Raw genomic sequence first — 14,584 nt, 5'->3', positions numbered from 1 at the left:
TATTTATTTATTTATCTAATTATTAAACTAATAATGTTGATTGTATTGTTATATTTTTATTAGATAATTAATTAAATTGTATGTAAAGCTTTAATAATATTTTGTTATTTTTATATATAAATAAATACATTAAATTTATTTAAAAATTAGTCTCTCTTTATCTAAGACTTGCTTGAGATGCAAAAAAAATCAATAAACTTATTTTACTAAAATTTAATTCAATCAATAAATGAATAAAAGCTTACTTAGAATTAAAAATATATTCAATTTACTTTCCTTATAAATATTATTAAATTGTCTTTCTTATTCATAAAATTTGTTCCAAAAATAGATACCTACCAATCAAAATAAATAAAAAATTAATATTTATTTTTAGCGAATTTAACTATTACCTAAAAAAAATTAAGTAGATAATATTAGCATAATTATATAAAACTATTCCATTAAAATAAGGATATATAAAACTGTTATGTTTAATAAAATGAATAAAACAATTAATAAATAAAATTTAAAGAAGAAAGCTATATTAGAAATATTGATATCAGTAATAAAATGTATCAATCTATAAAAATATAAAGTTAAAAATTAATATTTACGAAATAAGCCTTAATTCCTCATTAATTTTAATCAACCTCTATTCAAAATCCTAGAAAATCTAATTAATTTTAATTTATTATTCATAATTTTTTTAAAAGTATTAAAGAATGGCTTTAATCAGAGGGAATACAGTAATAAATGTCAGTTTACAATAATTTTTTTATCAAAAATTACCTTATTTATAAAAAAGTTATTTATTGAGATATTTGGTCTTAATTAGACTATTTTGTTATTACATTAAATTTGATAAATTTGTTAAACAATAAGAATTTACTAAGATTGTTAATATTTAAAACAAGCAGCTGATACCAAATTAGAGTCATAAAATAAATATTTTTGATATATATATATAAATTGAAACAAAAAATCTTTTAAATTGTATTTGATTTTGCTTTTATTTATTTGATAAACTGATTGATTCATTTATTTCTTAAAATTAAAAAAATTTATTCATCTATTTATTTGTTCAATCATTTAGAGATTCTTCTTATTAAATATTATTTTAGATTTTTAATTCTTAGACATTTTATTAATGATAAGCTTGAGATTGGTCGACAATGCTCTCAGTGACATTTGCTTCTTTAAAGAAGGTTGATGGCGTTTTAATTTTAAACTGAGAAGTTGAAAGAGAAAGTACTTTAGAATCTTTTTCTGATTTAAGTGCTAAGCTTTCCTGTATTTTATGAGGGATAATTTCATCATTTAATTTTATTTAATCAAATTCCCTTTTTTAAGATTAAATGTTCTCATTTGTATTCTCATTAATTATTTAAAAGTCATAATTAGGTTCAAGGCTTTTTTCTTAAATAATTTAATCACTTTCATCATTACTAAGAATTTAGGGCTTTTAAGAAAATACGTTCATCACATTTATATTAGCTCTGTTATCTTTTTAAGATGCAAAGTAAGAAAGAGAAAAACTGTTCACTGTTGTCTACTCAACAACACAATCTACTTCTTCCACCAAAGTACCATCCTCTTCTCTTCTATTGTGTCTTCCAGCTTAAGCTGCCTTGGCAAGCATCTCTTAATGCTCTTTGTAAGAAATACTTTCATCTCTAGATTTAGTTTGATACTCTTAAAGAATTCTTACAAACTTTTCATATTTCTCTTGTCTTAAATCTTCGTCTTAATATAGATTTCTAACTATCCTTTTTAGCATATCTTGTTATTAATTTTATTTCCATTCATAATACACCTTTTTTCTCTTAATATATCTCTAAAAGACTATTTAATTTTTATAGTAAATTTAATCAATATAAAATTATTTATTAATAAATAAAAATTATTTTAAATTCTCTCAAAATATATAATTTATTCATTTTTTTTGTTTTAAAATTAAATAAATATGAAATTACAATCATCTTTCAAAGGATTTTTAATCAAAGAAACTAAATATTGGAAGAGTTAGTTTTAATCTCTTGAATCAATGTCATCTTGAACAGCTAGCAAAGATTCGATATTTGATATGAGTGATAAAATGTACTCATCTCTTCCGTCTGAAGCATCAATAATTTTCATAAGATTTTTAGATCTTTTTTCTATTGATAGAGAATTAGCTGCTCTGGATTACTGTTACTTGATGGAATACAATTCATTAATTAGTTCTTATTTTTGTATTATATCTAATTAACTTAATTATATGAACTTGTTAACTAAGGCATGTGTTTCATCATTTAGGAAATGAGACAGATCTTAAGAAACTTACATTTAATTATAGAAAATATTATAATCTAATACTATTCCTTCTCCTAGAAGTTCTTTCTCTGTAGTGTTCATTGATGGAGTTAGGTTTTTGCATGCTGATAATTTATTTAGTTAAATTATTTCCAACACACAATTCTTATAAAATTAATCTATGCTTTTGCTAGCAGATTAGCATTGAAACAGAAAGCAGGTTATTGCAATTTAGTGCAAAATTTTACTTAATTCAGATAAAAAATTGCTGTAAATGTCAAAGTCAGAAGGTGGAATATTGTAAGCTACTTTTGTTTAGTGAATTTCATAATTATATTTATTTATAAACTGGTAAATATAAACCAATAAATTTGAAAATTATGTGGAAGAAGAGGCATACAGTTGAATTACAACTTGCTGTTGAAATTATTCAGGAGAAAGCTGGCAGCAAGGTAGAAGTGCTTTAATTGAAGATATTAACTATTAAATATTTAGGTCAGGAGATGAGCAAAAATTGGAAGGGAAATTGTCAAAAGTTGCTATGATTGGAATGTTAGGCTCTGATAAAAATATGTAATCTAAAGAGAAGTTAGCTGAGTAAATATGCTGACTATGTAAATATTCCATGCAATCTACCAAGAGGATTAGAGTGGCAAACAATTAAATTATCTAATGGTTTGATGCCTTACTTTCTTCTCCTAGTGGTAGTACCAAGCTAAATAATTTCTTTTAACTGCTCATCGAGTCAACTTTACTTACATTATTTAAGTTGCAAAATGTTACTTCCTAAGCTGACTTCAAATTCGATCCACCTTAATTGCTTTTATATAAATGAACATTCATTACTCAATTTATATCATTTTAACATAAATTAAAATTTTTTGGTAAAATTATTTATTTCATAAAATCTTGAATGTTAGAAAGGAAAATTCAAACTAAATTTTAATTTAAATTGATTGATTTGTTTTGAAAATATTAAAAAATAATAAAACTAATTTACTTTATTTAACTTAGATTTTAAAGGTTAGAAAAACTATTTTTAGATGATAAATTGTTATTGTTATTATTATTATTGGGCATAGATTCGTCTTGTATTGCATATATATCTCTTCCCTATTTTAGGAAAAAATGAACTTTCAAAATTGATTTATGTGTCAAAATAAGTCTGTAAATCATATCTCTTTGATCTTATGTATTTTTTATCCTGCGTGCTTCGCATCTTTACTCGTTGAGCATCATTTTTTTACCTGTAATAGGGTTCATTATTTGGCTAATGTTGCCGCTTTCTAGTTTAACTAGTAAGTGAGAATTTAAATTAGACTACCTGTCAAAATAGGAGTATTCGTAGAAGTCAAAGATTTTACCAATAAAATCAGCATTCTCTTCATTTATTAATGGGAAGAATACTCTCAGTGAACCTTCGAATTGAGGTTTTATTTTTTAAATAGTTAGATTTTTCAGATTTTTAGTTAAAAAGTGCTAGCATCTTGTAAAATAGCCTTGTCTTGGGAGATAAAGGATTGTCGGGAGGGAGTATTGTCTTATCTAGTCATAGAGACTCTCTAGGATAGCTTCACACAAAGGAGGAACTTCTGAAGAAAGTTTATTTTACAAAAGCAAATCAACCATTAAAACATATGAGCAATCAGCCTGCAAATGCTAAATAATTATTTCAGTTGATGATGATAATTACTTCTAAAAAGTTTTGTTGTTAAATTTAAATAAGTTATTGTTGTTGTTATTATTTATGTTGTTACTGGTTATTTATTTGTAGTTTTCTGGAGTTTCTCTTAAATACAATTAAAGGTAATTCAAACAACTTGGTATGTTGTTTAATTGAAAGTAATTTAAGGATAAAAAGAAATGGGCAAGTTTAGAGTATTCGTTCCATCTTTATGTAAATTTATTAGAGCTTGAGTTTGTGAGCTGGACAGGATCTAAATGAGTTTGAATTAATTGTTACAAACAGTTAATTGATTCTTCATATTTTTAAAGTCTGTATTTAGCAATGCTGATTATAATTAAATATTCTGTGCTTGGAAGCTTCTCTTGAATGTGTTATGGGATGGAACCTTCTTTTTTCTTAACTTTTTTCTTAAATTCAGAGATATATTCGCATAATTTGATTAGCTTTTCATTTAAACCTAGAGAAAATAAGGGATAGATTAAATGAGTAGCAGCTGCAAAAATGACTGCTTCTGCTTATTCATGAGTAGCAGTTTCCGAACTAACATATTAAGTAAATAACTCATCAAAGAACACATTAATTCCTAAATTAAGTTGATTGAATGAAAAATATAATAGAGCCTTATTAATTAGGTAGCTCAGCTTGTATAGGTTGTTATCTAAAATCCAATCAATGCTATCTGTTTTATTATTAAGCTTTTCTAATTACCCATTTGTATTTATTTTTGAGTTTTATTGTTGATTTTAGCTGTTAGAAATTTACATTTTTTTAAGATAATTTTGGTGAAGGTAAAAATGGGCTGCAAATCTGGTTTGGGAGAGATGTTCTTGATCTTAGCACAATAGAAGGATAGGATCTTAAGCTAAAGACTTTTATTCTTATATTATAACTTCAGTCAGAGTGGTTTCAAGATGAAATTTGCTTTCTTCTAAGAAATTTCCTTCAAAAGAAGAAATACCTTCAATTAAATGCGAAGGAACTCTTTCATTGATAGAAGCAGATGTCATATTTGACTTCTGCAGTTTTTTTATCTTTTGTTAGATGAAATAATCAAATTCTTGTTCATCTTCATCATCATCCTACTCTTCTAGCTTATTGTTTGAATAGAGTGTATTTTCGTCATTGAGCTCATCTGCTCTTCCACTGTCTGCTAGAAGAAATTCTGCATCATCTTCATCCCCAATATGTGTCAAAGAAATTGAATTAGATAAAAGTTTTAATCCTTTCTATAAAGTTTGCAAATACTCAGATTTTTTCTGTTGTTTTTGATATATTTTCGCCATTAAAAGCAATGAATTTGTGTGAAACAAGTTAAATTGTATGGCTTTTTCCACGTTTTTAAGCGCATCTCCCAATAATCCCATTTTATAATAAAGTTATCCTCTATGATAGTAAGTCAGATAAAATTTAGGTTAAGCTCTGACAGAGTCTGAGTAGCTAATGAGTGCCTTTTCATACATTTGTAATTTTTCAAAACACTAGCCTTAAACTAATAAAAATAGGTGCCAGATTTTGGTGAATTGATTTTTAAATGGGATGCTTTAAGAATTCATCAAACTCAGTCCTTGATTACTACCACTTGAAGATATCGAGCTGCTATGAGCTTTTGAAACTTCTATCTTACTCAATAAATTTTGCTAGCTTTATTGTTGAACATTGTTTGTTAACTGTAAATTGTTATTGATTAAACTCTATGTATTTGCTACGTTTAGTTTTGAGCCAATTATGGTTGTCTGATTTTAAATATTTGGAAATTAATTTTGAATATTCTCTTAAGAGCCTTACTGTTAAGGTAAAGTGATTATGTATTATTTTTGTAAGAAATTGATAACATCCAAAGCTTTAATGATCTAATTTGATCTTAAAAGAGCCTTTGCAAAAATAAGCATTGACTGTGGTGAAGTAGAATCATTAAATAAATTGTAATACTTTACTGATAAATCGTATTATCTTCCAAAATAAAAGAATAATTTTAAGAAAGAAGTTGAGTTCTCAACTTAATATTTATTTTAATGATAAAATTAAATCCCTTCATTTAAAAGTCTTGCAACAGAATTCGTTATTTCTGTTTACTCCATGAACTGATCAGCTTGTAAACATGCATAAATAAATTCTTCATATTAAGAATGTTTTAAATAATTCAATTTTCCTTTTAATTCTCTCACATTATCAACATTAAACCCTTTCTTAGAGAGATTAATTAATTTATTGATAGCCTCTCCATTGTAAGGCTCGTGTTCTAGAATAAAAGAATATATTTATATTTGTTTAGGTATTTCCTTTTCTATTTCGTATATTTCCCCTAATTACAATAATGCTTTTGAATTTGTAGGATCCCTTTCTAATATCTCTCTCAAGCATTTCACAGCTTCTTTTCTTTATGATACTTGCCAATCATTGTTTTAATCTTCTTTTAATTCACTTTCTTTCTTTGTATTATTGTTTTGTTAAATTGCATTATTTTCTTGATTATTATCTTGAATCTAGCTCTCTTTATTTTCTATTTCTATTTTGTAACCTTCTAATTTACTCAAAAGAAGAAGTTTGCTCTTTAACAGTGCACATTCGTTCAGATGCTATTCAGATTGCTCACAGATTATCAACTCTCTTAAGCTTTCTTCGTACCTTCCAAGCTCTTTTAAACACTTTGCTTTGCTAAGTTAAAGAAACATGATTTATTCAAATCGAGAAGAGATACGACTAGTAGTATTCTTATTCTAATTTCCTTAATTTCTATAGGCTATTGATGCCTTCCTTTGCTAAACATACTCAGAGCTATTTAAAATTAAGTCTTTCCAAGGTTGAAGCAATTTATTTAAAAATAGCAGTAACTCATCAAATTTCTTTTATATAGCTAAATTGCTTAATATTTGTTCTTAAGTTTTCCTCCTCTAAGCTATGAGAATTTTCCTCTTTTTTTTAGTAAAGCCTTTATTATTATTATCTTAATTTAAAGCTTAGTTCTTGGCAATTTTCAACATAGCTGAAATGCACTAATCAAAGATTTAAATAGCAGAATCATATTAATGGACAATCTAATAAACACATCCCAAATTATGATATGCCTCAGTAAAATTTTCATCTAACTGTATGCATAAAAGGTAATTCTCTATGGCATTCTTGTACTAAAACAGAAGTATCTGCACATTACCTATTTTTTTATAAACTTCTATATTATTATTGCTAAGCTTTAAGTATTTATTATATGAGTCAATTATTGTATGATAATCCTTTAATTCGAATAAACTATCTATTTTCTTAAGCAGAGCTTCTTTGTATGATGGATCCTTTTGCAAACATTTATCAAAATTAGCAATAGCCTCTTAATGTTAATGCATTTTAGATTGCAGAAGCAGACCCTTCATGTAATACAAAGAAGCATTATGGGGATGAAATTGAGTTCCCTGATTTATAAAAAAATTAGCTTACTCTAATTTATTCTAATTCATGAGCAAATTAGTAATTCTAAAATAAGCTTCTGCATCATTTTTAGTCTTAATATTCCTATTATACATTTCAAATGCCAAATCAAATTTCAAAATGCTTTCATAAATTTCTCCCATCTTATTCCTGCAATCCTCGATTCTTTAATTTTCATCTACAGCCTATTTAAAGCACTTAAGTGCTTCTTAATAATTCTTATCTTTGAAATGCTAAATTCCATCTTCAAAAAAATCCATCTACCAATAAATAATCCTACTAAAATAACTAAAAATCCGCAGTCAATTAATTGATTTAATAAAACAACTACTTTAAATAGTTCAAATAAAATCCTAGATTTTTATTAAAATATAAACCTTTGAATAATTATATAGACTTTTACTTCTCTTTGTTAATATTCAAAAAGAAAAATTTATAGATTAATTATATGTTAAACGAGTTGAATAAATTAAATAGTTATTAAATGAACAGTTGAATTAATCAATATTTAGTTTATATCTAACAATATTTTTGATGAGCTCACTTACTATTTTATTTTACTTTACTATTTAGCAAGAGCTCAATACTTCAAAACAAATAAATATCTTGAAAATAGTCTATTACTTAAATTGTTATTAACTAATTGAATACGCTTTAGTCTAGTGTACATAATTTATTTTTATCATCAATATTTTTTTACTTTTAACAGATTTTCAAAATGAAGTAAAAAATAAATAAAATCAATTTTTTTATTATTTTTAAAATGAATTTTTTTTTAAACCTTAACTAAATATAATATTTTTTAAATCCTTCCTTCTTTTAATTAAAATAAATACGTAGAAAAAGGCATTTAACTCTATAATAAAGGAGGGTAAATTTATTTTCTAAGTTTTGTATTCCTATTGTATTTAGTGTTTGTTTATCTAATCCTCATTTATTGAATATTATTAGATTTACTTACATATATAAATAACCAAATTGCTAAAATAAATTAATTTAATTTTTTTATTTGTTTATTTGCAAATAATTAAATAAGATATATAGATAAATTTATTAATTCATTGAAATTGAATGGATATTAGTTTTTATTTAGCCAAAGTAGGATATTGAAGTAAAAAAATGAATAAAATAGCGCCTTCGTATTCATAATATATACTCTTTTATTTTCAATCTTAGATGTAGAAAACTCATAATTTATGTAAGAAAATTTGTATGTAAAAGTAAATGTTTCTTAACAAATAGTTTGGCTGAATGTTATTAGCAAAATATGTAAAAAATAAGAAATTAATGAACAAAAGAAAATAATTAATATTGTAAAAGATAAGCAAATATTACTTAAAAAATGCAATCTCGTATTTTAATTATGAATTTTAAGTTAAGCAATCAAGGATAATGTTAAGAAAATACAAAATATATCGAAGTAACATTTATTAATTTATTTATGTATTTAAATTATTAAACAAAAATGGAGATAGATATATATATTTATTTATTATTTTATAGTAATATTAAATGATTAATTTAAGAATTAATAGACTTTCTTTCTTTATATCTTAGTGAATTATATTTTTTTCACCAGTAACAGTATTTGTAATACCACTTAACATGTCTACAAAGGAATTTTCTTAATTCATCATAAACAAGTAAAGTTATACTGAAAATTAAGGCTGGTGTCCAGAGCCAGAAGAATAGAGGTCTACCACCGAAGACTTCTTATACTCCTGGGACGTATTAAAGGAAAACGGTTAAACAAGTTTCGAAGATGACACCATGAATCATAATAGAATTAAATGCTGTGGTTGAGTAACTTGTTGATCTACTCTTGCAAGCAAAGATATTTGACCATTGTAGTAAGACAACACTGATGAAGTAGACACTTTATGCATATCTTTAAGCATCAGTTGAATAACAGGCAGTTTAGTCAGTGATAGGTGATTTATTTTTACTCAAGGTAATATCGCAGTCACTCCATTTGTAAATGGGAACAAAAATACCTGAATCTGTATCACATTTTACAAATGTCTTTCTTAAATCGTAGTTACCTTCAGTAACAGTAAACCAGTCTACAGTGTATTTTAATTTGTCTAATTTATCTTGTTAATCTTTATTTAATTAGTCACAACGAGTAGTTCCTGTTATCTTATATATTTCTGTATTGTAATTCTTGTCTATCTAATTTGTGATAGGATTGATGTAGCTTTCGTTGAAATCATTTTTGGGTGGTTTGTAACCTGATCCAGAAGCCATACCAAATAATGAAAGGACTGGGAAACCGAAATAGTTAAATGCAACATAGTAACCTAGGAATCCTGCTGCACTTGCAATTTAACCAGTTTGAAGGTAAGCGATTGTAATCAATTTATTAGAAACAAGATGTTCAGATTTTAGACGAGGTCTTCTAGTCATAACATCAAGTTCAGCTTCTTCATATGCTAAAGAAATGGCAGGCCAAACATCAGTTCCGACACAAATAACTAACATGTAAATACTAGAGAGAGGTAAAGGTAATTCCAAAATAATGAAAGCCAAGAAGGGAACGACTTCAGTCATATTAGAAGTAAGAAGATAGACAACAGTCTTCTTTAAGTTATCGAAGATTTTTCTACCTTCTTCAACACCCAAAACAATAGAAGCAAAATCATCATCAATTAAAACCATATCAGCAGCATCTTTAGTAACATCAGATCCTGACAAGTTCATTGAAATACCAATATCAGCTTTCTTGATAGCAGGAGAGTCGTTGACACCATCACCTGTTGCAGCGACAATAAATCCTTCCATTTGGCAAGCATCTACAATTTGTAATTTTTGAGCAGGTGTTGTTCTTGCAAATACGCAATATTGTTTTTTTACCCATTAACGCAAGTAGAAGTTTTCTTATTTTTACTCAGATAATGATTTCTCAAACGATTCTACGATTCTATCACCATGGACAATGATAGCCTCGCACTCTTCACTTGCTTCCCACCAAGTTTTACTGGGATTTTGTTCCAAGATATCTTCATTAGTAATAACTTCCTTAGGAATAATGTTGACTTCTTTGGCGATGGCAGCAGCAGTAGGAGGTTGATCGCCTGTAACCATGATAACTTTGACACCAGCAGATCTGCATTCCAAAATTGCATAGGGAACTCTAGTTTTAGGAGGATCCATCAATGAAATAAGACCGCAGAACTAGAAATTAGCCAATTTGAAGGGGAATTTTTAAAGTGAAGAAACATTGAAAATAAAGCCTTCAGGGAAATCTTCAGCAGGTAAATGGAGCTTAGCAAATCCAAGAACTCTTTCACCTCCCTTACCAAAAGTGAGATTGACTGCTTTGAATTTCTTCTACCATGTTTAATCAATTTGACTTGGTTAGCCATTAATCATAACTGAATTGCAGTAACTCCAAATCTTTTCAGGAGCACCTTTGATATAAACAGTGTAGTTGCTACCAGGAAGCTATTCTTGAATGATGGTCAATGCAAATTTAACTTATGAGTTAAAAGGCATTTTACCGTATGTTCCATCAGGGTTTTTAGCAATTTAATATCTTTCACGGAATTTGTTGACATCATCAATGTATTAAAAGAATCTAATGATACCAGTTTCGGTGGCATCTCCCATAACTGGACATGTTATGTAGTCGATGTTAGATTGGTCTTTAACTGAGGAGGTATCAAAACGAGCTTCACTACTCAACATAGCAGCCTTTTGAAGGGTTTAGAAATCGTTATCGTTGATATCGTACTCAGGAATTTCACCTTGCTTAAGATGGACTTTGTTCTTGCACATGTAAATCTTATCCTTAAACCACATATTCTTGACAGACATAACATTCTGAGTAAGAGTACCAGTTTTGTCTGAGCAAATACAAGAAGTAGAACCAAGGGTTTCAACAGCTTCTAGATTCTTAACAAGAACATTTTTTACAGCGAGATTCTTAGCAGTAATAGCCAAGGAAATGGTAATGCAACCCAATAAACCTTCGGGTACGTTAGCGACAAGAATACCAATACCAAAAACGATGCAAACCATGTAATCGTATTTCATGTAGAAGTAGGCTAACAAGAAGAAAAGAACACCAAGGAAAATAGCGATGATAGTAATTAAAATGACAAAACGGTCAAGTTCTTAACGAAGAGGAGTCTTAACCTTTTTCTCACCTGATGACAAATCAGCGATTTATCCAAGAGTAGTTCTATCACCGGTGCAAATGACAATACCTTTGCCATTACCTTCTTTGCATAAAGTACCAAAGAAAGCAATATTTGAGGTTTCTAGATAACTTTCGGGATGAGAGCACTCAACAGTACGCAAAAGAGGTTCGCACTCACCAGTGAGAGGTGAGTTATCAACTTTCATTTCATTTGATTCAAGGATACGAATATCAGCTGGTATCTTCTCTCCCAATCTGATAGATACTATATCACCAACAACCAAGTGAGCTGCATCAATTGACTTTGGTTATCCTCCTCTGATTACAATACATTTTGCAGGAATGAAGTTTTTAAATGAGTTCATCAGAGCTTCACTCTTGGAATTCTGTTGGAAAGTAATAGCGGTAGTGATGAAGATGACAACGAGAATGACAATAGCCAAATAGATGTTAGAGGGATCATCAGGACTTAGGCCATAAGCAAGGAAACATAAACCAGCACTGATCCAAAGTAAGAGCGCGAAACCATTAGTCAATTCAATAAGAATCTTAACCCAGAAAGGAGTTTTTACCTTCTCAGTAAGTTTATTCTCACCATGAATTTTGAGTAAATGAGCAGCTTATTCTTCGGTAAGACCCTTTTAGTAGTCAGTTTCATACTTTTATCTAAGTTCCTCAAGAGAAATCTTGTGGTCAACTTTTTCGACTAATTCTTTCTTAGACTTGTCTTCTTTAGAAATTTATTTGCCTTTAGCATGGTGATCTTGTTGCTATTATACCTATGTTCCATTGTTATTGATGAAGACATCTTCAGTCTTCAAACCTATTTCTTCGAGGACGTCTGCGTTTCTATGGGCTACTTTGTTGCCATCTTAGTTTTCTTGAATACCAGTCTAGTACTATTAACTCTATCTCATTTGCTGAATAGAGTTGTTGATTTAGATAGACTGCCTCATTTCTTCGAATTTTCTTACGAGAGAGGCAGACTACCTGACATTAACTTAACTCATTTATAAATACTTAAATAGTAGCTAATAAGATTGATTTAACTTAGCTGTATTTATTAATTTATAATATTTTTTATCTAAATTTATTTAATCTTTTTCTTGTTTTAATATTAATTATACAAATCTTTATATTTAGCATGGCTTGCGTTTTAAATTAATCTTTGCTTGCAATAGACCAAAAAAATCCTTTTTTTTTTATTTGATTTGATGAGCCGCAGTAACGAATTTATGAGTAAATTAAATCAAATTTATTATGAGAAAATAGATAATTTCGATGATGAGTCATATTTAGTATTAATCAGGAATAATTTAGTTTTTTAAGATTTTCTAGACTTAAACTTTCTATTAGATAACTTGCATACAATAGATTTACAATCCCTAATGATGTAATAAAATTATCCATTTTTTTTCCAAACAAAATAGAAAAGTACAACAAATTTTACAAACAAAGTCAAATTTTCTTATTCAAATCAAGATATTTTACCATAAAATTATAATCATCCATACAACTAATACCTTTATTTCATATTATTTCATACATTTGTTTTATCTGCTATAAAAACCAGACATAAAATGGATAAATATTTACTGATTAAGCACTAAGTGATTCTAGTCTAAAATTGGACGAATTTGCTCTTAAAGCCACTAAAATTTCAACTGCCTAGACCGTGAAGAATTTAAAGTAAAATCTAATATAGAGAATTACAAAATCTTTAATGTAAAAAGAAGTTTTGATATGAATAAACAAATAAATACAACTAACTTTCTTTCCCTTAAAACTCAAATTTAAAAATGATAAAAAATAACCCTAAATATTTGGAACAGTATAGAACAAACTTAAAATATACCAACTAAATAAATTCTTAATCAAACAAAATTTCATTTTATTAGTAAAGCTTTTCAGAGTATTGATTCTACCTTTAAAAATAAATATAAAATAAAAACTTGACAGGTTCATGTGAATTTTTCAACAGTAATCAATAGATTTGATTAGATTTAATACAAATATAAAATCTATTCTGCGAAATAAAATTTATCTTTAAATGTTTGCAAATGGCTTGATTACCTAAAACTCACTATGAATAAACAGTTAAATGGAGATTTTATGCGTTTTGTGTTCAATAAATAAAAAAATAAATTTAAAATAAAGTAGAAAAATAAATAATTTTAAAATTCTTAATACTTTTTTCATATGAATTATGATTTTATGAATACTTTTCAAATTAATTCCTTATAAAATTGGCATTTTTAAAAAGTATTCTCTCATTTTTTCATTTCTCCTCGAAAATATTATAAATAAATTGATGCTAGCTTTGTTTATTGCATTCCTTTCTTCTGAAATTAAGATGGAGTTTAACTTTAAATATGTTTTATGCTTCAAATTTTGAAATCATTTCTAATATAATTTGGTTTTCTACTTTATTCAAAAAAAAAGAAGTAAATTAAAAAGGAAATGAATTAGTTCAGTTATTATTAATAATTTATTTTCTATGTAGATTTTATTTGAATATAACAAGCATGAATTGATACGTTAACGCTAAAAATTTGATGGATTTTTTCTAAAACTAAAAATAGCTACCATTTTTGTTGTAAAACTAAAAAATAAAAACAATATGAACATAAGAATAAATGAATGATCCTAGTCTTTAAAAGACTGTAAGTATAGTATAGGCATTATTAATTAATTAAATAAATAAATAAAATTAAGATCCAATCAATATTGTTTTGGGCATTACTGCTTTAAAAATTATTAACTAATAGACAAACTGTTAACAGAAGGAAAACACTGTGTTAATTAAAACTAAAATTTTATAAATTTCGTTTCTTTTTATTTTTTATTTTGATGCATCTATTTTTTTACTTTTTTCTTGAAAGTAAAATAGGCTGATTAAACAATTTAATTCATCATCTATATTAACCAAAATTCAAAATTTTACTTGCTCAAAATTAAAACCCATCATTTTTTATAATCGTTTGTCAAAATAAAATTATATATGTCTAAAAACTGCTCCTTATCTTTTATCTTTATTTTATAGCCAATTAATTTATTTTGAA

The 14,584-nt window shown here is 26.8% G+C and overlaps 2 protein-coding genes across 2 annotated transcripts; both read right to left on the bottom strand. All coding sequences in view use genetic code 6, as the record gives it.

The window, feature by feature from the left end:
* Nucleotides 1–1,063: 1,063 nt before the first annotated feature.
* On the bottom strand, nucleotides 1,064–7,641 carry TTHERM_00700910 (tetratricopeptide repeat protein; the record flags this gene model as incomplete). Its single annotated transcript, XM_971710.2, has 3 exons — nucleotides 1,064–1,824; nucleotides 1,956–3,094; nucleotides 3,275–7,641. The coding sequence occupies 3 exons, from the start codon at nucleotides 7,639–7,641 to the stop codon at nucleotides 1,064–1,066; spliced, it is 6,267 nt and encodes a 2,088-aa protein (XP_976803.2).
* Nucleotides 7,642–8,953: 1,312 nt separating this feature from the next.
* On the bottom strand, nucleotides 8,954–12,532 carry TTHERM_00700900 (Na,H/K antiporter P-type ATPase alpha subunit family protein; the record flags this gene model as incomplete). The annotated part of the gene is made up of 1 exon (XM_971709.1): nucleotides 8,954–12,532. The coding sequence occupies one exon, from the start codon at nucleotides 12,530–12,532 to the stop codon at nucleotides 8,954–8,956; it is 3,579 nt and encodes a 1,192-aa protein (XP_976802.1).
* Between the last annotated feature and the right edge of the window lie 2,052 nt (nucleotides 12,533–14,584).

The sequence above is a fragment of the Tetrahymena thermophila genome, assembly GCF_000189635.1.
Source record: "Tetrahymena thermophila SB210 genomic scaffold scf_8254820, whole genome shotgun sequence".
NCBI classification, from domain to species: domain Eukaryota; phylum Ciliophora; class Oligohymenophorea; order Hymenostomatida; family Tetrahymenidae; genus Tetrahymena; species Tetrahymena thermophila.
This window is presented reverse-complemented; position numbering and strand designations above follow the sequence as displayed.